At 35.8% G+C, this 23,162-nt stretch overlaps 2 protein-coding genes across 2 annotated transcripts in view; both read right to left on the bottom strand.

The window, feature by feature from the left end:
* Positions 1 to 1,922: 1,922 nt before the first annotated feature.
* LOC106081860 (nicastrin) overlaps positions 1,923 to 23,162 on the bottom strand; it is a 35,356-nt gene continuing 14,116 nt past the window's right edge. Inside the window, exons 4-7 of the mRNA XM_013244097.2 lie at positions 7,091 to 7,910; positions 3,326 to 3,537; positions 3,046 to 3,262; positions 1,923 to 2,866 (exon numbers count right to left, since the gene is read on the bottom strand). Of these exons, the coding sequence (XP_013099551.2) occupies positions 2,842 to 2,866; positions 3,046 to 3,262; positions 3,326 to 3,537; positions 7,091 to 7,910 (1,274 nt within the window). The 3' untranslated portion in view covers positions 1,923 to 2,841. The remainder of the gene's footprint in view (positions 2,867 to 3,045; positions 3,263 to 3,325; positions 3,538 to 7,090; positions 7,911 to 23,162) is intronic.
* On the bottom strand, positions 16,453 to 20,284 carry LOC106081859 (DNA-binding protein RFX2). Its single transcript, XM_013244096.2, has one exon. The coding sequence runs from the start codon at positions 19,382 to 19,384 to the stop codon at positions 16,832 to 16,834; it is 2,553 nt and encodes an 850-aa protein (XP_013099550.1). The 5' UTR covers positions 19,385 to 20,284; the 3' UTR covers positions 16,453 to 16,831.

The raw sequence follows: 23,162 nt of genomic DNA, 5'->3' as shown, positions 1-23,162 counted from the left end.
CAGGAAAATTTCAATGGAAATTTACATAAATTTCCTTTAGAATGTCACAAAATGTTACAAAAAAGTTTCTATAGAAATATAATTTAACAAAACATTTCTATTAAAGGGAATTTTACAAAACATTTGTTTAGAAAAAAATAGCACAAAAAATTTCTATAAAAATAAGAAATATTAAGACATTAAGCCCTATGGGCTTAATATATGCCCTAATAAGCACTTAAGGTGGTGTTACACGATATGCATTCTCATATGTTTTTTTCAAATGTGGAAACTCTAAAATTGGACACACAGAGCATTGAAATAACAGAGCAATTTAATTTCTCTCAAAATTTGACAGCCAATGTTAAGCTTATATGGTCGTTAATTAATTTATTTCTCTTCAAAGCAAGCAGCTCTGCCGAAAAATTAAAAAAAAAATAAATTTACGGAAAAAAGAAAATAAATAAAAGAAAGGAAGATACACATATTTGTAGCCAAGACTGTCCAAACCCTATATATGTGCATTAAGCTATAGTTTCCTTCGCGGGAAAGACAATTATGGATATTAAAAAAATGCAAACGACACAAATAGCATGACATTAAGGGCAGAATTCTGCTTACGGCATGTTCTTAGATAATTCCCATTTATCTATATTCACAAGCGCCGACAACAGTCTATTTGCGAACTTCAAATTCTTTATCTATATAATTTATCAATGGTACACAATGTGTGATACAAAAATTTTATATAAGTAAGAGCGTGCTAAGTTCGGCCGGGCCGAATCTTATATACAATCCACCATGGATCGCATTTGTCGAGTTCTTTGCGCAGTATCTCTTTTTCATCAAACAAAGAATAATGAATTAGAACTGTTATGCTACTGAAACTATATCAAGTTATAGTCCAATTCGGACCATAAATGATTTGAATGGTGAACATTCAGACCATATTGGACATGTATGTTGAAGATCATGGGAGAAGCAGTTGTACAAAAGTTCTGACAAATCGGATAATAATTGCGCCCTCTAGAGGCTCAAGAAGTCAAGATCCCAGATCGATTTATATGGTAGCTATACCAGCTTATTTACCGATTTACGTCATACTGAGCACAATTATTGGAAGTCATAACAAAATACCTCATGCAAAAGTTCAGACAAAACGGATGAGAATTGCGCCCTCCAGCGGCTCAAGAAGTCAAGATCCAAGATCGGTTTATATGGCAGCTATACCAAGTTATGAACCGATTTGAACCAGTTGTTGGAAGTGATACCTAAACACCGCGTGCAAAATTTCAGTCAAATCGGACAAGAATTGCGCCCTCTAGAGGCTCAAGAAGTCAAGACCCGAGTTCGGTTTATATGGCAGCTATACCAGTTTATGTACCGATTTGCGCCATACTTAGCACAGTTATTGGAAGTCATAACAAAACACCTCATTCAAAATTACAACCAAATCGGATAAGATTTGCGGCCTCTAAGAGCTGAAGAAGTCCAGACCCCAGATCGGTTTATATGGCAGCTATATCAGGTTATGAACCGATTTGAACCATTCCATCAGTCAAATCGGACGAGAATTGCGCCCTCTAGACGCTCAAGAAGTCAAGACCCAAGATCGGTTTATATGGTAGCTATATCGAAACATGGACCGATTTGGCCCATTTACAATCCCAACCGACCTACACTAATAAAAAGTATTTTGCAAAATTTTACGCGCCTAGCTTTACTCCATCGAACGATATCGTGCTTTCGAGGGACAGACGGACGGACGGACATAGCTTGATCGACTTAAAACGTCATGACGTTCAAGAATATAAATACCTAATGGGGTCTTAGAAGCATATTTCGATATGTTACAAATAAAATGACGACATAAGTATACCCCTATCCTATAGTGGAGAGTATAAAAATGATTTTTGGAATATATATGCAACTATTTCGATAAAAGGGAGTTGTTATTTCGTCAAACATAAGAGACACAGGACTTAGAACAAGCCCCAATAAACACATAAGGTGGTATTACACGATATGTATGATTGTGTTTCTTTTTTTCAAGCATAAGGCAACTCTGAAAGTTGTACGATACATTTACGGTACATTTATGAGAGCATAACCAGGCCTTTAATACGAAAAAATGGATTTTGGAATACATATGCAATAATTTCGACTAAAAAGAGCTCTTAATTCATCGAACATACATGTAAACAGATGTTTATTAAAAGAAAATTACAATACGTATGAAAATATTTGACCATTAGAGCGCGCTCTATTCATGTTTGCGTACATAAGAAAAGTATTGTATGTACAGAAAGTGACAGCACATATGCACAAAGCACATGTCGTGCAAAAGCACTTTTAGTCGCAAAAAGACAATGCTGCTCCCATATTTTTTTTAAAAAATTTTTATATGGATGTGATAGTTCCAATAAAAAATCTTACAATTCCATGTAGCCTTAGAATGGCAAACAAGGTTATGAAATCTGGCCCTTTCGAGTATCCCAAAATTGCTAAATCTCTAGTCTAGCCTTAAAACAACTACGAAATGTCATGTATGTAAGAAAAAAGAAATGATTTAGTTACAACATAGCGTTAATACAAAAATACAAACTATTTTGTATCTATAAAAGAAACAAAGAAAACACTTAAGTCTTTAGCAAAAAAAAAAAAAAATAAAAAACACACAGTTCCAGCTTAAAAATGGAACCTTTTCACATCTATGCCAGGAGTATTGCAATTCTAAAGTTGTATATTGTTGTTCTGGTTGTTCTTGTAGTTGTTTTCTACGGTTGGTAGCAGTAAGTAGTGCAATAAAAGTGTTAGAAACAAAATTGTGGCATGATGGTAGAGAGGGGAGGAGATCATATTTTAACAAGCCGTAGGTGGGTTTAACCTATTTTTGGAAAAACGGGAAAAGAAAAATAAAACAAGAATAAAACATAGAAACAGAAAATCATATAAAAAAAGAAAAAAACACACACTATTAACAATAACATTTTCCTGCAAAATTACAAGAAATTCGAATAAAGACACATAGATACACAATAAAATCAAGAGTGAAAAATATCTTACGCATCTGTGCTAGCATTTGGTCCGGGATCTTCGAAAAGTATCTCTGATTTTGTGCTGATAATATAAATTAAACAAAATGACAATAAAAAGACCACAATGCCGGTGGTCAAGGTGATAATTTCATGTGTTCGGGACGGCCGTAAGAATAAACGGGAACTTAATGAACTCCATGTTGACTCAGACCATGTGGAGTATTCACCAGAGCTCCAATTGTAATCTGAAATTTGTTATTCAAAATTGAAGTCATGTTGTATTTTATTTTTTGTGTACTTAAACTTACTTTCAATTGTAAATGCAGGACTTAAGGCTAATGAATCATTTTGTGTGGTCAAACGACATTCGCCCTGTTTGTTGTAGCCAGCAAACCAATAACGTGGTAAATAGGTGCAATTCTCTCTAGGGACATTGTCTAGTTTTTGCGACAACAGATAGCCCATGATCCGAAGGGTCCAAAGTGTTGCTTCTTCGGTGTCTCTATTGACACTGATATAGCTGAAAAGCAAAAGAAGGATTGTTAATGATTTTCAAATGCCTGATTATTTTGCGTAAAAGATCAGAACTCCATAAAACCTAGGTCCATTTCGATGACATATCCTTATTTTTTCTTGAGAGAAAATTTAATTGAAAATTTGAAAACATGAGGCATTTATGAGGGTAAGACCCTAAATCGGTACGTCGGAATAGACGGCAGCTATATCCAAATTGGACCATAATCGGTTCGGATATAGTTTGGCCTATCACAACTGGCTCTTATACATTTCAGCGAAATCAGATAATAAACGAGCCTCGTTTTAAGACCCTTGCGTTTAAGACCCTTGGTCGGCAGATCGGTTTACATGGCAGTTATAACCAAGAATTTTATAATGTAGACCATACTGGATACGGATATTGGGTGGCTCAATCCATATCACTATTCCAAATTTCAACCAAATCTGGTACTAAATGCGCTTTCATGTGTTTAAGTCCCTGAATCAGCAGATCGGTCAATATGATAGCTATACGTTATTAATTTTTGCTGTCGAGTAGACTCGGTTCGGATATCGGGTGGTGGCCGTATCCAACTCACTGCTCTAAATTTAAGCGAAATCGGATAATAAATGCTTCGTTTGCGGCTTTTACAAATAGGTCAGGTACATATATGGCAGCTATATCCAAGTACGCTCTGATGTGGACCATACTCGGTTCGGATATCAGGTGGCCCAAGCCAACTGGCTGTTGCAATATTCAGCGAAATAGATTTATAAAAGCGGTTTTTAATGGCTTAAGTCTCTGAATCCGCAGATCGGTCTATATCACAGCTATATTTATGGTCCGATCTCGGCCATACTCCGTTCGGATATTGGGAGTATCCGACTGTTCCGAATTTCAGGCAATAAATGATGCTTTTATGGGTTTAAGACCCTGAATACCCAGATCGGTCTATATGACAGCTATATAGAAATTTGGCGCGATATTAAGCATATTTGGTTCGGATTTAGGGCTTTAGTACAACTCAAAAGATGCGCCTTTTATGTGCTCAAGACCATAAATTAGAACATCTATACGGTCTATATGGCAGCTATATCCAAATATTATGCAATTTGGTCCGTTCAAGAGCTTGTGTAAAATTTCACCTCAATATTTAAAATTTTAATGGGTGTTTGTAGACTGATTACAACAGACGGACACACAGATAGACGGACAGACACACGAATAGCGTTATAACGTCTTAGAATTTACGACGATCTGAAAAATATATGCTATGTAGGGTGGGAAATTGATATTTCGGAATGACCAAATGAGCTAGGGTTTACAAGTAATGCGTGCTAAGTTCGGCCGGGCCAAATCTTATATACCCTCCACCATAGATCTCATTTGTTGAGTTATTTTCCCGGTATGTCTTTAGCCGACCAAAGGAGAAGAAAGGATAAAAGAAAAGAATTGCTATGCTATTGGAACTATATCAAGTTATGGTCCAATTTGGACCATAATCGAATTGAATGTTGGAGACCATAGCAGAAGTCATTTTGTAAACTTTCAGCCAATTCGAATAAAACTTGGCAGCTACATCAGGCTATGGACTGATTTCAACCGTACTTAGCACAGTTGTTGGAAGTCATATCGAAACACGTTGTGCAAAATTTCAGCCAAATCGGATAGGAATTGCGCCCTCTAGACGCTCAAGATGTCAAGATCCAAGATCGATTTATATGGCAGCTATATCAAAACATGGACCGATAAAGCCCATTTACAATCCCAACCGACCTACACTAAAAAGAAGTATTTGTGCAAAATTTCAAGCGGCTAGCTTTTCTCCTTCGAAAGTTAGCGTGCTTTCGATAGACAGACGGAAGGACATGGCAAGATCGACTTAAAATGTCATGACGATCAAAAATATAAAAACCGTAAAAAATTTTAATCTAAATATGGTGTGCAAATTGAATGCATTGGGCAGACTACAGTGATCGCGTTTCCGGTCTAACCAAGGGTCTCTTTGGACTACTTTGCCACTAAAAGATTACATGCTTTCACCTACACGGAAAAAATTAAAATCGGTTTCGATCACGAAATTAATTGATTAATCTAGTTTTTTAATTGCTGCTTCAATCACGAAAATGATAATATCAATCACAGATTTTGAAAAAGGTGATAGAAAATTTTTTCAAAAAAAAAATTGCATATTAAATGAAGACAGCTATTTTCCCCTCTATTAAATCAGCTGTTTTGAATGATTTAGCGAACGAATTGATTGAAAAAAATTTAGTGTTCTTGGCCATTATTTTTTAACTGAAAAAGATTACATTTTCATTCACATTTTATATATAAAATTTTTGGATTCAATTAAAAAAATTTTGAATCAATTAATTTTTTAATTGAAAATTTCAATCACGATCGCATTAAAAAAAATTTAGATTTAATTAAAAAATTAATGAATCAACTAATGGTTTAATTGAAAATTACAAAAGTTTCAATCACGATTGTAATTGAAAAACGGCCAGATCAATTAAAAAAATTATTGAATCAATTGATTCAATAATTGAAAGTTATCAAATTTAAATCACGATCGTAATTGAAAAAAAAAAAAAGATTCAATTAATAAATGATTGATTCCATAAATTTTTTAATTGAAAACATTTTAATTTTCAATAAAATTTTTAGTTGAAAAAATTTTTGTGATATTTTTTTCTGTGTACTCGCTAATAAGTGAGCTGTATCTTATTTTGTCTTTAGAGAAAATTTAATGGCTGAGAAAATTTGCTCCCCCGGGTACTCCTTTATACTTTTAAGACCTTCAGGGCCATGTGACCTTCACGGATATACATCATCATATGTTTAGGGTAAATACTTTCAAATACATTGTATATAAGTACTCTAGCAGATGCAACATTATAAATCACCCACAAATCCTTCCAGGTTAGACTTTATTCCATATTCAGAAGCAAGATTTGCAAGGACCTCTCAAAGCCATTTTCGCTTCCAGTCACATTGCCCGCCCCAAATGTTAATATCCGATTGGTACTCTACTCTATAACATATATCTCCCTGAAACATCGGAAAACCCAAAGTTCGATTATGCTTGTTAACCCATGATTCTTTGGTAAAAACTCTTAGAATTCGTCGTAGTTAAAGACGACCGCTATAGTGGACCAACCCTTGTGATCATACAATTGTCGTCAGATTGGGGATGAGGTAGAGATCGATTGGAGGTCAAACAGAGCCGAAGATATCGGCACACCTTTAAGTGTGTCGTACTTTCTCTTATTGAAAGCCTTAGAAGTTAAGATCTCGTCTATTTGTGCGGAAATGGTATGAAAGCAAATTAGTGGTAATTGAACATTTTCAACCAGACTCTCACCCGTATGATTATGTCCTCAAGTCCCCAGTTATTTACATTTATTACACCATATTTCCATATCTTCAAGCATATCTTTAGCAATGCATTCAGACATTCAGTAATTGGTGAATAAATGCCCAACCCTAAGGCACATAAAAAAAATTTTGCAAAAGTGTATTACTTGTGCAATTAAGATAAGCCCTTTTTAAGAAACAAAAATCTAAAACTTACCGATTTGGCGCGATTAAAGGTAATTTCTTAAAACTGTTTGGTTTGGAGGCCGCAAAAAACAACGGACAATTCTGCGACTTAATGAAACAATACAAAATCTCATCAATCAATACCGGACTAGGTAAAATATCACCATTGTATTCCTTCCCCGTTAAGACCTCATACAATGACATGGTCACCACCGCAGAAACATTGCGTATTTTCATTTGTACATCATTGGCTTTGAATTTCTTGAATGCCTCAGCTTGGTCCATGAGTTTGGTGTAGTCCAGCGATGAGTTTGTATAATTGTATCTCACATTTGCTCCATCATCATATACCGAATGATAGAAACGATTTGAGGGTGGAGCATTCAGGATTGTAGCAGGAAATGAAATGTTCTTTCTTAGAAATGATTGCGCCGAAGTAGGTGGCATTTGATAACCAATAGAGCTTTCAAAGCGTATATTGAAATCATATTTAGATTTTGTAGCGTATAGTTGAAACTTTTCCAGCATAGCTTTGGCATAGGGAAATTCGGATAAGGCATGCAATTTGATATTGGATATGGTATCAAATGTTCCCAAATCCAAAACGTATTCAATATTTTCCAATGCAATGGGTGCAGTGCGAGACGATAGTTTGGGGAAACGCGAATTTTCCACATCATAGATAAAGCGTTGAGATCCAATGTAGTCATAGGACTCGCCATTGAATATCATGAAGAGAATATTGAGTTTGGGGTTTAGCAATAGTCTTTTGTCGCTTAAAAGACGCGAGAGTGTGTGGGCAACACTAATAAGAATTGTATAGCCGGTCAAGGAGTCCATGGCGCCAACACCTGTAACGATAAATGGAATAAACAAAGATTTTAATTTCAATTTAAACAAAAGGAAAGCATTAAAAAATTATAGCATTTGTTTTAAAAATTATCAGCAAACGAGTGGCCCAAATTTCCAGTGGAGACGCTTTAAACAAGGCAAATGACATTTAACAGCATATGCCATTGTGTGCCTCCAAAAAGAGATGAGAACACAATAATTACAGCTTGTAAATGATGTGACCATATCCAAACATTAGTGGGTGTTACCAATCTTTGTCGCTCTGCTGTGTCACCACATGCTGCAAATTCAACTTATGGGCAATTGCATACTCGTATGCCACCAAAGTGCATTGTGCATCCCTTATGATGGTTTGTCTTGAGAAAATGTTACGTTATGCGTTCACTGTAACACGTGTAATTTGCCATATGGTCATTTGCTGCCGATGCCTAATGCACACCTGCCCTTGTCCCGCACGGAAGTAAATAAAGAAGGCCTACAGTTAAATGTTGTTACCAGTTGCAACAGATCAAATGTGTAGTCTCTCTGCTGCGAAATACGGAGTGTTAAAGGAGTTTTGTTCAAACTGCCAAATAAGATTAAAATTAACGTTACAAAAGGGAGATGGGACAAAATATGGTATTATTATGCGGGTTGATAGTGAGCTTCATTTCATATTCTTGGTGGATAGGGGTTGAGTATTTTCTAGCGATTGAGCTAATTTGAGTATGCAAAAGAGGGGAATTTCTATGCATGTATGTAGATCTCCTTTTATTTTATTAAAGCGTGAGAACTTTTTCATCCTTGTTGCACTCATGACCAATTGGTCTTTTAAGAAACATTTACATATAGTCTGAATATTTAATGAGTATGTCATTTTCCCATGCCAATTAAAAGAATATAGGATAAGATATTTAGAATTTGTCAACCCTATACAAAATGTCTAAACATATTTCCTTATTCTAATTCAGTTTAGTATTAATTATATGGTAAATTAAAGACAAATAATCCGACAAGTTTATGAGAAATTTGATTATTTGTATATTTGGGTAAATTTTATTATTCGAGAAGAAAAGATTTTTGCGCATATACTTGCTTTAACTTACTGATCTTCTTGTCATCACCTGCCATAACCTCCTCCATGTATCTACTATTCTTGTAATTAAAATGCGAGCTACGCATAACTGAAAATTACGGATAAGTGAAACAAAACTTTCGCATTTTTTATGTTCCACTTATCCGGTTTCGACTGTATTTTGCATGTGACGCTTAAGTAAACGGCAACAACAAAGTCTTCAATATTAAATTTATAATTTGCACGCGTTATATTGTTTCCTAGACAATCCAATTTTATTTCTCCCACAATCAAACAACGCAAAACCAAATGGAGAAATGCGTCTCCGTTATTTCAGAAATCAGATTGAAGTCCAAAAATTCTTCCAAAGACTTAAGCACTGCTACTGCAGATACAAGGAAGGAAATCTTTTAACAGACACAAATAGTTGTTGTAGCAGGCGGCAGCCCTTGCCGATGGAGAATTCCATCGGGTTAATCCGGTACGTACAACCGGCTGCCATGGGATTGGACACACACAAATAGTGAAAAAGCATCATTTGCATCTGCCGTTTTGCGTATAACCATGCGTAAAAAACGTTTGTGGTAGCTTTCGAGAGATTTCAAAGATTTCTGAAGACTTTTTTTTTAATTTGTAAAACTAGAAAGACTTTGCAGAATTACTTTAAATGACACTAGTGTTGTCACCATAGAAAAACTTTCCGACCTAATGTATGCAAATAGGGTACACATATATATTGTATATATATAACCAGTAAGGAGGGGCAAAAGTCGGGCGGTGCCGACTGAATAATACCCTACACCTTCCTTATAAGTACAATGTGGGAGCTATATCCAATTCTGAACCAATTTTGATGGACCTCTACGGATGTTTTCGGATAGGTAGTAAAAAAAACACGTATCAAATTTAGAGCAAATATATTCAAACTGTAATAAATACGATGGACAAATGACAACATTATTGCATATTACCCAAAATCTGACGAACATATATATGAGAGCTATATCTAAATCTGATCTGATTTCGAGCAACCTTCTCAGTAATATCGCCCGTATATACGGGCGATTCATATATGAAAGCTATATCTGAATCTAGACCGATTTCTTTGAAATTCATCAGTAATATCGAGAGTCCTTCCCGCCAAATTTCTCGAGTATCGATTATCAAATGAGCACTTTATTGCAATATTTACCAAAATCGGACGAACAAATATATATGGGAGCTGTATCTAAATGTGAACCGTCTTCGAGCAACCTTCCTAGATATAGTGGTCGGGGAAAGCGCTGTACAAAATATTGGGAAGATTGGTTAATTTAAACAACTGTATTGACTAAAAGGAAAATCGGGCGATATATATATGTGGCAACTATATCTAAATATGAACCGATTTCTATGAAATTCTCCAGTAATATGCAGAGTTAAGAGAAAATCCTTCGTACCAAATTTCAAGAGAATCGGTTAATATATGACCATTTTATTGCATTATTACTGCAAATCGGACGAACATATATATGTGAGCAATACCTAAATCTGAACCGATTTCGAGCAAATTTTATATACATTGTAGAAGTTTTCGAGGAAAGCGTTGAACAAAGTTTTGGGAAGATGGGTCAATAAATGCGTTTGCGGTGGCTCTATGAATGAAAATCGGGCGATATATATATATATATATATATATATATATATATATATATATATATATATATATATATGAGAACTATATCTAAATCTCAACCTATTTCAATGAAATTAACCAGAAATGTCGAGAGAATCCTTCGTACCAAATCTCAAGAGAATGGGTAAACAATGACCATTTTTTGCATTCTTAATGCAAATCGGACAAACATTTATGTGGGAGCCATATCTAAATGTAAACTGATTTATATGAAATTAACCAGTAATGTCGATAGTTAAGAGAAAATCCTTCGTACCAAATTTCAAGAGAATCGGTTAACAATTGACCATTTAATTGCATTATTATTATTGCAAATCGGACGAACATATATATGGGAGCTATATCCAAATCTGAACCGATTTTTTCCAATTTACATAAGCTTTATCTCTAGGCCTGTACCAAATTTGAAGACGATCGGATGAAAATTGCAACATTTAGTTTGTACACAAATTAACATGGAAAGACGGACAGACAGACAAACGGACATAGCTAAATCGCATCAGAAAGTGATTCTGAGTCGATCGGTATACTTATCAATGGGCCTATCTCTCTTCCTTTTGGGAAAATTTCAATCGTTATTGAAATTTTTTTAATTTTCAATCAATTAATTAATTGAATCAAACATTTTTTAATTGAATTTCAAAATTCCATGCTTCCACATTCAATCATTCTTTTAATTGGATCAATTAACAAATTAATTGAAAATTTTAAAATTTTCAACAAATGTTTAAATTGAAAATTTTTCCAATTACTTCTTTAAAAAAATATTAATATTATAAAATAATTTTCGTAATTGAAGCAGTTTCAATTAAAAAATTAATTGGATCAAAAATGTTTTCTAAAAATGCAGTTTTTGTGTGCTAAAAATGGGAAAGCAGGCATCACTGCTGTTTCAGCAAACACAGGGCTGCTGTATTATCAAACATTTCGGTTAGCTAAATTAGCCAACAAATTCTGCTGTTTGAAGCACAAAAATCTTCTAAAAAAAAATTATTTTGCTATTTTTCATGTAAGCCTGTTACTTGTTTTGATTACTTTAGGCATTTTTTAGAAAATTTGTTGGAAGAGATGATTTTGATTTTGGAATATTACTGTAAAGAAGCTACCTGATCTATTCATTGGAATACATTTCGAAATATGGCTTAGCTCGCTAACATAGATACGGCTTTTGTATCTAAATTTAAAGAAAAAGATTATGGGAAGCATACATTTTGTGGTGATTATAAACATCCACTGAGACACACATTTACATTTTTTTTCAGCAAACAACAGACTTTTCAGCAGTTAGCCTGCTGTTCTAAAATTATAGACCTAATGCTGTAATAGCAGCAAAATTAACTACTAACAGTCTGCAGACAGTGCTTTTTTCAGCAGACTTTTTTCTATGAGTGTAAACATTCAGTGGTGATTATAAACGTCCACTTAGAACCACATTTACCTTTGTATTTTATTTTTTCTTCTAACATCCCCTTCATAATAACTAAGCAGCAGCCATTTTCAGCAAACAACAAACATTTTTCAGTAGTCAGCCTGCTGCGCTGAAATTACAGAACTAATGTTGTAATAGCAGAACTACCGCTATAAAAGCAGCAAAATTAACTACTAATATTCAGCAGACAGTGTTTGCTATTTTCAGCAAACTTTTTTCTATGGATGTAGCATTTTGTGTAGCTCATTTCTTCTTAATTTGTACGTTATGACTATTTAATATGTTTTTGTATTTAAATTAAGCATCTCTTGCCATTTCGATGCGGCGCTGTATCTGTTCAAATCGGTCCATAACCTGACATAGCTGCCATATAAACCGATCTGGGGTCTTGACTTCTTGAGCCACTAGAGCGCGGAATTATTATCCGATTTAGCTAAAATTTTGCATGAGATGTTTTGTTTTAACTTTCAACAACATTGCTAGGAATAGTTCAAATCTATCCATAACCTGATATAGCTGCCATATAAACCGATATGGGATCTTGACTTCCTGAGCCTCTAAAGGGCGCAAGTGCTATGCGATTTGGCTGAAATTTTGTGCAACGGCGTCTCCCATGACCTTTAACATACGTGTCGAATATGGAATGAATCGGTTTATAGCCTTATAAACCGATCTCCCCTATAAACCGATCTCCCTATTTTACTTCTTCAGCCCCTAAAGTGCGCAATTCTTACTAGATTTGGCTGAAATTTTACACAATGACTTCTACTATGGTCTCCAAAATCCAGTTCAATTATGGTCCGAAATGAAATGAAATGAAGTGAAATGTTTGCCTAAAAAGAGATACCGTGGCAAGAGCTCGACAAATGCAATCCATGATGGGCGGTATATAAGATTCGGCCCGGCCGAACTTAGCACGCTTTTACTTGTTATGTCTATATTTACTATGTCAATATCGACTCGTTTTGCTTATGTCGTTTTGAAAAACATCCTAACCGTTCACACTAGTTCAGATGTTTTGGAAATTGCATTTTTTTCACACTCCAACATAAATGTTTTGATGCACTGTTGTTGAAAAATATTTTTTCTGACCTTGTAAAATTTAATCGATTTTCCCAATTTTTTTTTTTTTTTTTGAAAACATTAGATTTTTTTGACATTATTCAGGACTGTGTTTATTCAGCAAAATTTAGGCATTTATTTACTCACATGCTTTGAATGACTCGATTTTGCAGCAAACGAGTCGTTTTTCCCTTATAAATTGTAAAGGAAAAACGAGTCGTTTTCAGAATATTGCAAATGCAAATTTTGCCCATGAACATTCCACTGAGGAACATAGGCAAACTTCTCACATATCGATGAATGCAGTCCGATTCATTTTTAAGCTCAATGATAAGGAACCTCCTTTTTATAGCCGAGTCAGAACGGTGTGCGGCAGTGCCACACCTCTTTGGAGAGAAGTTTTACATGACATAGAACAGGAGGAGAAAACCACCGCTGAAAATTTTTTTCTGATGGTTTCGCCAGTATCCGAACCCAGGCGTTCAGTGTCATAGTTGGACATGCTTACATGCTTTGCGCTACGGGGGCCTCCCGTTTTCAGAATGTTGTAAAGGGAAAACGAGATTTTTGTTCAAAACAGCTTTGGTCTGAACATAGTATTACTCTTCCAATTTCTGAGTTTTCAATTATCAGTAAAGCTATTTTATTTCACTTTTGTCGACTAATCATCATATATTTTTTTTTTTTTAAAGTTAATTTTTGAGACCGTACTCTTTGCTTTGCTCTGAGAGTTTGCTAAGCAGTTTCTGCAGTCCCGTCATAGTAGTCGCTATTAATATGGTATCGTCTGCATATCTTATGTTACAAATGGAATGACGCAATTAGTATGATCCCCCCTATGGTGCAGTGTATGCAACAAATCCTACTAGTGTTGGTTATAAAAACGATCTAAAAAAATATTTCGTCAATACTTTTTTTATTATTACTTCAATATGAAATGTTCATACATTTTCTTTTTTATAAATTATATTTCTTATGTAATATTGGACTAGAATAGTTTGGATTTATCAAGTTCATGTGGTTTATGTAATATTTAGCTAATGCTACTATGAAACTTCAATAAATTAAGATCAAGAGTAAAAAGTATAGAGCATTTTTCGTATCTAGTACATATGAATGTATATATAGTTTTTTTTTTATTTTTTATTTATATAATTTAATATATAAATATTGAGCAAAATACACAACTACTGAAGGCACTTTTTAATATTAATTTATTGCACAATAAGGCCACCAAGTAAAATTCAAGTATATGGAATCGAATTGCAGGAAATATACACCAAGTTTTTAATTTTTAAATATTTTCAAATGCACATTGTAATGTAACTGCAATAATATTGGCCAATTATTTCATATGGCTTGACAAGTTTGTGACATTATTTTGTTAAAAATTTTAAAGGATTTATATGTATTTTTGGTTTGATCTTAAGGTGAAGTTATACATATGGGCACGCATTAAAAATGCAACTCTGCAAACATATATCACAAAAGCAAAGCGGAAAAGTTAAATAATTTTGAACTTTTACGCTTAAGAACCACTTTACGCATGGCAATACAAAATGACGCTCGAGTTCAATCGTCAGAGTTAAACATTTTCGCGTTGCTTTTGTGAGATTTGTTTCCAGAGTTGCATTTTTAATGCGCGCGCAAGTATGTTACTCCACCTTTATAGCATAGTGTATTTTCACACACTATAATAAATTTAAATACTCAAATTATATATTTTTTGTAATTTTAGTATCTCTTTAAGATTTAAAGTATTTCTATATATATTATTTTTTTTTTTAATTTTTATTTAATTTGAAAATGTATTCCATAGTTTTTATTTTTTAATTCGTACTTTTTTATTTTTGTTTTAAATTAATTTCAAATATTTCCTTACAAAATTTTTTAATTTTATGCTTTACAGTTAAATGGAAAATTTGGATTTTTTTGTCTTTATTTTGACTTAAGTCGTACAACTTTAAATTTTTTTCTTTGTTTATTTTTATTATTTACCTTTTATTATTTATGTCGGGATTTTGCCCTGTTCCTTAATGGAACGTATATGAGCAAATTTGCATTATTATTTATAACTATTTTCCTATTATTTATTTATTATTGTTATTACTTTTTGGAAACAATTTTTTGTATATCCAAAGTTTCTATTGGGTTGCCCAAAAAGTAAGCGTATTTTTCATATATTCGGCGTTGACAAATTTTTTCACAAATTGTGACTCTGCAATTGCATTCTTTCTTCTGTCAGTTATCAGCTGTTACTTTTAGCTTGCTTTAGAAAAAAAGTGTAAAATAGTATATTTGGTTAAAGTTCATTCTAAGTTTTATTAAAAATGCATTTACTTTCTTTTAAAAAATCCGCAATTACTTTTTGGGCAACCCAATATTAATATTTCCTTTTTTATTTATTTAATTTCTTCATTTTTCAAAAAGTTTGAAAAAAAAACTTTATATTGTATTTTTATTTTTTATAAATATTTAATTTTTAAAACATATAATATAATATTTATTAAAGTTTTTTTCGTTTGTTTTAAATTTATTTTTATTTTCTCTATTAATAATTTAATTTTATTATTTATATATATTTTTATAAATTTGTTTTTAATTTTTTTTTTTCGTTTTTATATCTTTTAATGTTTTCTTAATGTTTTAATAATTTTATTTCTTTTTTAATTGTTTAATTTTGAAATTTAAATTTAAAAAAAAAAATTTATTTTATTAAAGATTTTTGTTTTACAAAATTTTGAATTAAAAAAAATAGATTTTTATTTATTTATACAATTTTAGTATTTTTTTTTTTAATTTTTAAAATTTTGATAAACACGAATTAATTTTTTTAGTATTTAAATCTTTTTATATTATTTATAATTTAAATTAATATGTTATTCATTTTTTTTAATAAATGAAATTATTATTGCAAACTTTCAATATTATATTTTTTAATAATTTAAAAACTTTATATTAATTATGTTTTAAAATTATTAAAAAATATAATATTGAAAGTTTGAAATAATAATTTCATTTATAAAAAATATATATATAATAATTTATTTATTATTTAAACTTTTTAATTTTTATTTAGGATTTATAAATAAAGTTTTAAACTTTTGTTTTAAATTTTTTTTGTATTTTTGCTTTCATAAATATTTTTTAAGATTTTTTAAATTTTTATTTTTTAATGCTTTTTTTTAATTTTTATTTGTTTATTCTATTTTTTTTTTTTTTTTAATTTTGTCACATCTTTTGGTTTTTTATATAGCATCACTTTTCACTTGCCAACACATTGATCTTTTATTTATTTATTTCACTTGCAATTCTTGTTTTCCCTCACAATTAACTTTTCTATGGATGAGGGTGGTAATTTCTTTAGTTTAGCATTTTTTTTTCCTTCTAATTTCTAATAAACACTTAAAAAATACATTAGTATGTGTGGTGTATGTTAGTATGTATTGCTTTTGAGGAGGATCGACGGTCACCCGTAGACAATGTCGTAGATATGTATGTAGGTGTCTGTCCCTCTCCCATATATATAATACTGGAGAGGCAGGCGGCACTGAAAAAATATCAAAAATATAATCCTTAAGTTAATGAAACTTCGTTGTTGTTGTTGTTTTTTTTTTCGTTTTAGTGGAGGACGATTTTCCTCGAGCAAATATCGTTTTGTTTAATTTGTAACTTATAAAATGATATGTTTCCACAACACTTAGTTGCTATGCTTCATGCGTTTGACATCCGGTTCAGAGTGCATGGGTGAGGAGGTGTCCGCTGCCGTCGATATAAATTCCAACTGATAATCCAATTCAAAGTTGATATTCTTCTCGTTGCGATCACAAATCACTGCTATCGTGGTCTTCTGCAGGGCTTGAGCAATTTTATGTTCCACCAAATAGAACATGTATTCGTCGTAGAGCAAGCGTATCAAATGGAAACTGCCAAAGCTGGGAGCTGAACGCAGAGTCAAGTCGCGTATGACCATGGAACTGTAAAGGCACCACTTGAGCAAAAATTGACGAGCAGCTTTGGCATACGAGGGTTTGCCACGATGCTCCTGCAGAGCTGTGTCCACCACCAACTGCAGCCAGGAAGCCCATTGCTCCAGAGAACTCTTTTGTTGCAGAGTGGTCTTGAAGTCATTCTCGAATTGCTGCACTATCTTGCGATCACATTGGCACACCCAGGCTGCCTGTTCTTGGACATTGTGAAAATCGACTCGCGACAAATCTTTGAGCATCTGGGATATTTGGGTACTATTCTGCAAGACGGCCTTGGCGGCCTGAGCCAAATGGTTGAGAGATGTGTAGCGCCTTAGGGTTTGACAAAACGCCGAGACTGTGGAGTTCTTGATGTGCGCCATTTGTTCGGGCACATCCGACATGCATTCACTCAGCCAGATTTCCATGTTGGAGGCGAAATTGCGTATGGCCTGTGTTAAGGCATTGGGCATGGAACGCAGTACATCGGGTATTATGACATCTACCATATTCTGGAAAAACTGATAATCGATGTCTTGCACAAACTTTTGTATGGTGGGCGAGAAACACAGCAAGTCCCATTTGCGCTTGGTCAAATACTTTTCCAAATGATGCTGTTCGGAGGCCTGCAGCCAGAAATCACGCCACAGATATTCAATGGCATTGAATTCCAAGTTCAAAATGGCCTCTAAGAATTTCTCGCAATGTTCTTGGTAGCGCATGCGAAACATCTCAACATCCTGAGCGGTAATCTCGGATGCAAAGGTGTGATCCAACTCCAGCAAAGGGAAATGAGGAATAGCTCCGGTGCCATCGCCCAGCAGTTGTGAGCATGTGGCAAATGTTTCAGGCTTGAATATGATTTTCTTTGACATCTTCTTATTGGCATTAGGGAATGCCGTAGGCGATGATTCACTGGAATGTACCCCAGAGGGGATTTTTGTATTTGAATGGCCACTTTGTTGATGCATGGTGGTGTTGGCCACCAAGTGTTTGGCATGTTGGGCAATTTTCTGGGAATTTGGTGACTTTTCTTCATGTTCGTGATTCTTGAGCAACGATTCGGACTTGATGCGTATGCCGTAGTAGTGATATTTGGAATTGCCTCGTGTTCCCAGGCGACGGGTACGCAAACCGGCAAACACCGAGCGTATAAGTTTTCCAAAGCTGGCCGCGTTGACTGGTTCGATGTTGCACTCATTGCAGTGTTGCATGTAGTGGCTGTACAAAGTGGAGCGAGGCAAGCTTACCCCATCTGCAGTCTCGTAGTTTTGGGACAACCATTTGACGGTGGCCGAAGCTATCTTATTGGAACTGCCGCCCATGATATGATTATTTTCTGTCTCCATGGAATTTTCATCATGGTCAGCTATCAGGTTTAGGCACTGGGAGCCCATGGCCGATGTTGAAGTTGAATTGGGCGTCTGCGGCGAACTGTGAATATCCTCCGACGAGGTATTGAGCAACATACTCTCCTCCACTGGCACCAGATAAGGCATAATCGAGGAGGCTCCATGTTCACCATTCACCGATAGGTCTGCTATGCCGGATGCATTAAAATCTGCCGTAGTTGTGGTGAAAAATGTAGATTGCTGTGTCTGAAACTCTTGCAGAGGACAAAAGGGATAGGAAATCTGCGTTTGCGTTGAGTTGGCCTGATACAGCTGCTCCGCGTCCACATATTGCACTTGATAGTTTTGACCAGCATCTTGGGCTGACACCGTCACAGTTATAAATTGGTGACATCCTTCATCATTATTATTGTGATGCGATGCCAAATCGACAACCCCCTCTTTAATGGCAGCCAAGGTATTCATTGTGGCCTGATGAGCTTCGTTGCTGGAGCCGTCAGTATTATCCATGGGCACCACCACATTAATGACAGCCACCTCGTCTTGGCCCCCGGTGTGCAATGTCCCCGCTGACGATGTTGCCCCGGAGGATGGGTTCTGTTGTTGTTGCGGATCCGCCGCTGCGGCCACCAATGTTTTCTGCGTCATAATATCCTGCAATTGTTCAGTGGTAATAAACTGATACTCCTCGCCATTGAAGCAGAGCGAAGAAGAGTCCCTAGTTACCAGGGTTTCTAGCGGCACTGTTATGTCGTTTGTTGTGGCATTAATAATGGGTAAAACATTTGATTCGGTTGTTATAGTATCCGCCGATGTTGTTTCTGTTGACACCACCGTCAGTGTAGGAGACGACGTATCTATGATTCCCGTGGCGGCTGTCGTCGTATTAGCAGCCAGCACAAAGCTTCTAGGGGCTGCTAATCTAGTGGTCATGTTGGCCTTCTATATCCTTGGCTAATCCTGGGGCCAAAATTCGCCACGCGATGTGGGCGACGAAAAAATTATGAAATATTTTTTTTTTCTTTGATGTGAAATCCTTGCGAAAAGAAATAAGAGGTCGTGGATGATAAGTTGGCTGATTTGAATCAGGATTTGATTTTATTCCGATGTTGGTTTTCTATTCAATTCAATGAAAAATCCAATTTCAATAAAATTTTTGGAAGGAAAAAAGTATGACGTTATTCCCTTGGTGTTCTGTATACGTTTACAAATCGTTTTTAAGGATACGTTTTTTCCGATAGGATATGTGTATGTGAGTTTGGAGTTTTCCACCGTCGACGTTTCTCCGCCGCCGCTGTTTCCCTAAAAACTGGGTGCTACCAAGGTAACCAACTCAAATACTCGCCGTTGCTATATAGTATATTCTCCTCGTTGGTACTGGAGTGCCTCCTAGGCCTGCAGTGTTGTTAGTACATGGTATCGATTGAACTCGCCGTCGTCAGCCGTCGGGGGTTGTTTGTTATGCTCGGTTGGTTAACTTGGCTCATTCGCGCTCAGGGCTCACTCGCTCATTTGCCAATGTGCATGTGTGTGTGTGTGGGAATAGAAAAAGACTGCCTGCCTGCTACATCAATGCACTTGTTCTTCTTGCCAGTTTTGAACAAGGATCAAACACAGACAGACGGACGCTTCGATAGATGGACGGACGGACAGCGAAAGCAAAACGACAAGTGTGTCTTTGAATGGAAAGCCAGCCAGCCAAGGCCTGTGTGTTTTCCTCCCTCGCATTGTTGTTTTTTTCCGGGGTTTGAGTGACTCTTGTTTATTTTTCCCCTCTTGCCAAAGCTGTTATTGTGTTTGTTGTTGTTGTTGTACTTGTCCCTTTATTATAATTCAAAAACTAATTTTCATTTCTATGTATATTTGTTGGTGGTTTATTTTAGCAGTTGTTTATGCCTTTTATGTTCGTATATCATTTGCATGGCTATATCCCTTACTATCTGCGTTTTTTGGTCTATTGCGTGTTGCAGTTGGCGATTTCATTTAACTGCTTTTTTATTGCCAGTCGTAAGTAGCATTGGAAGTGGTAATAGAGAGATAGAGGTGGTGTTTTCTCATTTTTCCCCCAACTTTTCACCACAAACTTTAATACTACCAAGAATACGAGGGACGTTAAGAGCTTCGAAAAATTGCCAGTAGCATATTTTTCGATCGACATAAAAACAGTTCATTCTTCATAATAGTAAAAATAATTGTTGCTTCCACGGTGTTTTTTAATAAAAAAGATTGCATCAAAAATTTCCATTAATGAATTTTGCAAGAAAATCTATGGTATGGTTGTGAACTTAAATTAAGCCTAACAGAACTGGGAAATATGTAGTGCGTAATTAGACCAATACTAACTTATGTTTCGATAGTAAGGTCAATGGGAAAAAGGTAAAACATATGGGAATTTCAACAGATGAGGCATATTGTCTTGGCTTAGGCAAAGAGGCAGCCACTTCAGCTGTGAGATTTAAGGCTATGGTACAGTGGATAGAAGAGGGGACCAGGTATCCTAGGTCGGGTTGGCAGAGAGTTCAGATCGGATACTTGAGACAACGCTTGATGTCTAGTGAAAGACACTATTGCTGCACAGTCTTGGATATACCATACTCTGGCATTGCTATCTCTTAGGTTACATCTAGCATGGATGAATAGAAACAAGGGCAGAGAATAGGACTGAATGTCTAATGCGAAGGGTGGTATGGGTTAGGTTAGGTTAGGGTGGTATGGTCCATTGTTTTCGTCCTACTTAGAGATGAAATGAGAAACAGTAAAACGAAAGTAAAAAAGGGACTATTCTGACACATAAAACATGCGCATGAAAATGAAAATGAAAGAGAGAGAAAGATACGAAATACCAGCGCACGTGGCACAGAAACCGAAACACCTTATCGATCGTAGGTCAGCACCGCAAGTCTCCCAAACCCTTACAGAAGTCTAAAACGACAAGTGCTTAGAGAAGAAAAGAGGTGTTACCCATAATACTGCCCCTTTTTCTCACCAACGTGGGGTATTGACACGGCAGATGCGCGGCCGTCTCCAACTCCTCCCTCCTCCTTCATCGGTCAGCACTTCCACCAACAACCCAAGGTCGCGATTCCTCAGCCCCATGACGTCCAGTTCCCGAGAATTGCGGTCACAAGACATTTGCTGCCCTGCAGCCCGCAGCGAATGTATAGTACATATATTCTTCATTGTCTTGACATTCTATGGCGATCTAGCCATGTCCGTCCGTCTGTCAAAATCGCGATAGCGGCCCAACAAATAAAGATATCCGCTTAAAATTTTTTACACATACATCTTATAGATATAGGCCTTTGGGGATCGCAAGGGAGCAAAATCGTTTCACATTTGGATATGGTTCGCATATAAAATGGTCCCCTAGAAGCCGCAATTATCATCTGATTAGTCCAATTTTTTTGCATAGAATGTTATGTTATGACTTCCAACATTCCTGGTAAGAATGGTATATAACCTGATATAGCTCCTATATAAACCAATCTCTCGTTAAGCATTTCGAGCCTCAACGAACTTGCCTCTTAGTTCGCTGCAGGAGATCTGAAGATAGCTGCCATCAGATCTTCAGCCACATTGTTCACTATGTAGGTATGAGGTGCGTAGGGAGCTGAAAGTGATGGTCGATGGAGGGACAGTTGCGACCATCAAGTGTCTCAAAATACTTGGTGTCACATTTGACAGCTCTTACAAATTACTTACAATTACAATATTGTGGTCTCGTCAGCTCTGTGACACGCAGTGGAATAATATTTAGATCTGTCATTATGCCGACAGACTGTTTCCACAGTTCTCAAATGAACCACCTCCATCAGTTGATAAAGATCCTAACCATGCAAAGACATATCTTCTTGGCGGTTATCGCAGGGACCATCCAAATCATCATCTTTAGGATAGGTATCCATCGCCTAGAAGTCTCAATGTGGATCTAGAGCGAGAAGATCAACGCTATAGATCAAGTGGTTCCAGACAACATTCATGCAGACACGGTAGCAGATGCAATGAATGGGGTCTTTAAAGAACGACCGCCTCCCATTGCAATTGAAAATATTGATCTCGCGCGTCAAATCACTGTAGTTCTGCCTCCATTACGGTCTGGGAGATGCAGCCGTCTCAACTCCTACAGAGCAACGTGTAGGAAGTGTGTCCCGATGTGCCCTGGGATCACATGACACACGTCTCATGTTTAACTGCCCAGCCAGACCCATTCGACTTAGACACAGATTCCTCTGGACGCACCCATCTTATTCGCAGAGTTCCTGGATCTAGATATTCAACAGAACCAAGCTGACGAAAAATAGAACACAACATACTGCTACAACAACAACGGATACTTTCGCAGCTCACCATTCTGCATCTACGAAGAAGTAGAGGTGGTAGATGACGCAAAGCAAACAGTCTTCCGCTATCACCGTTAGCGCGACAGCCGGACGTGACTAGATCGGTGAAATAAGAGTGGAAAACTTTACAACAAACATGTGCAGCAGAGAGGAAAGCTGGAGAAGACATACTCAGATCAAAGAAAACAGACCTCGACGTCAAATTAATGATTTACTGGGGTAAGTGCCATAAGAAATGCGAGATCGGTGCCGAGGTGATTGACATATCTCGGGAGATAATGTGTTTTTGGCCGGCAGAGACCAAGCCCACCATACGGCGGTAGGCGACGGCCAAAAAAATGCAAACCACGAAAATACAGTTAGCATTGGCC

This window comes from Stomoxys calcitrans, chromosome 2, assembly GCF_963082655.1.
Source record: "Stomoxys calcitrans chromosome 2, idStoCalc2.1, whole genome shotgun sequence".
Lineage (NCBI taxonomy): Eukaryota > Metazoa > Arthropoda > Insecta > Diptera > Muscidae > Stomoxys > Stomoxys calcitrans.
Note: the sequence above shows the minus strand (reverse complement) of the source record. Positions and strands in the feature narration are given on the sequence as shown.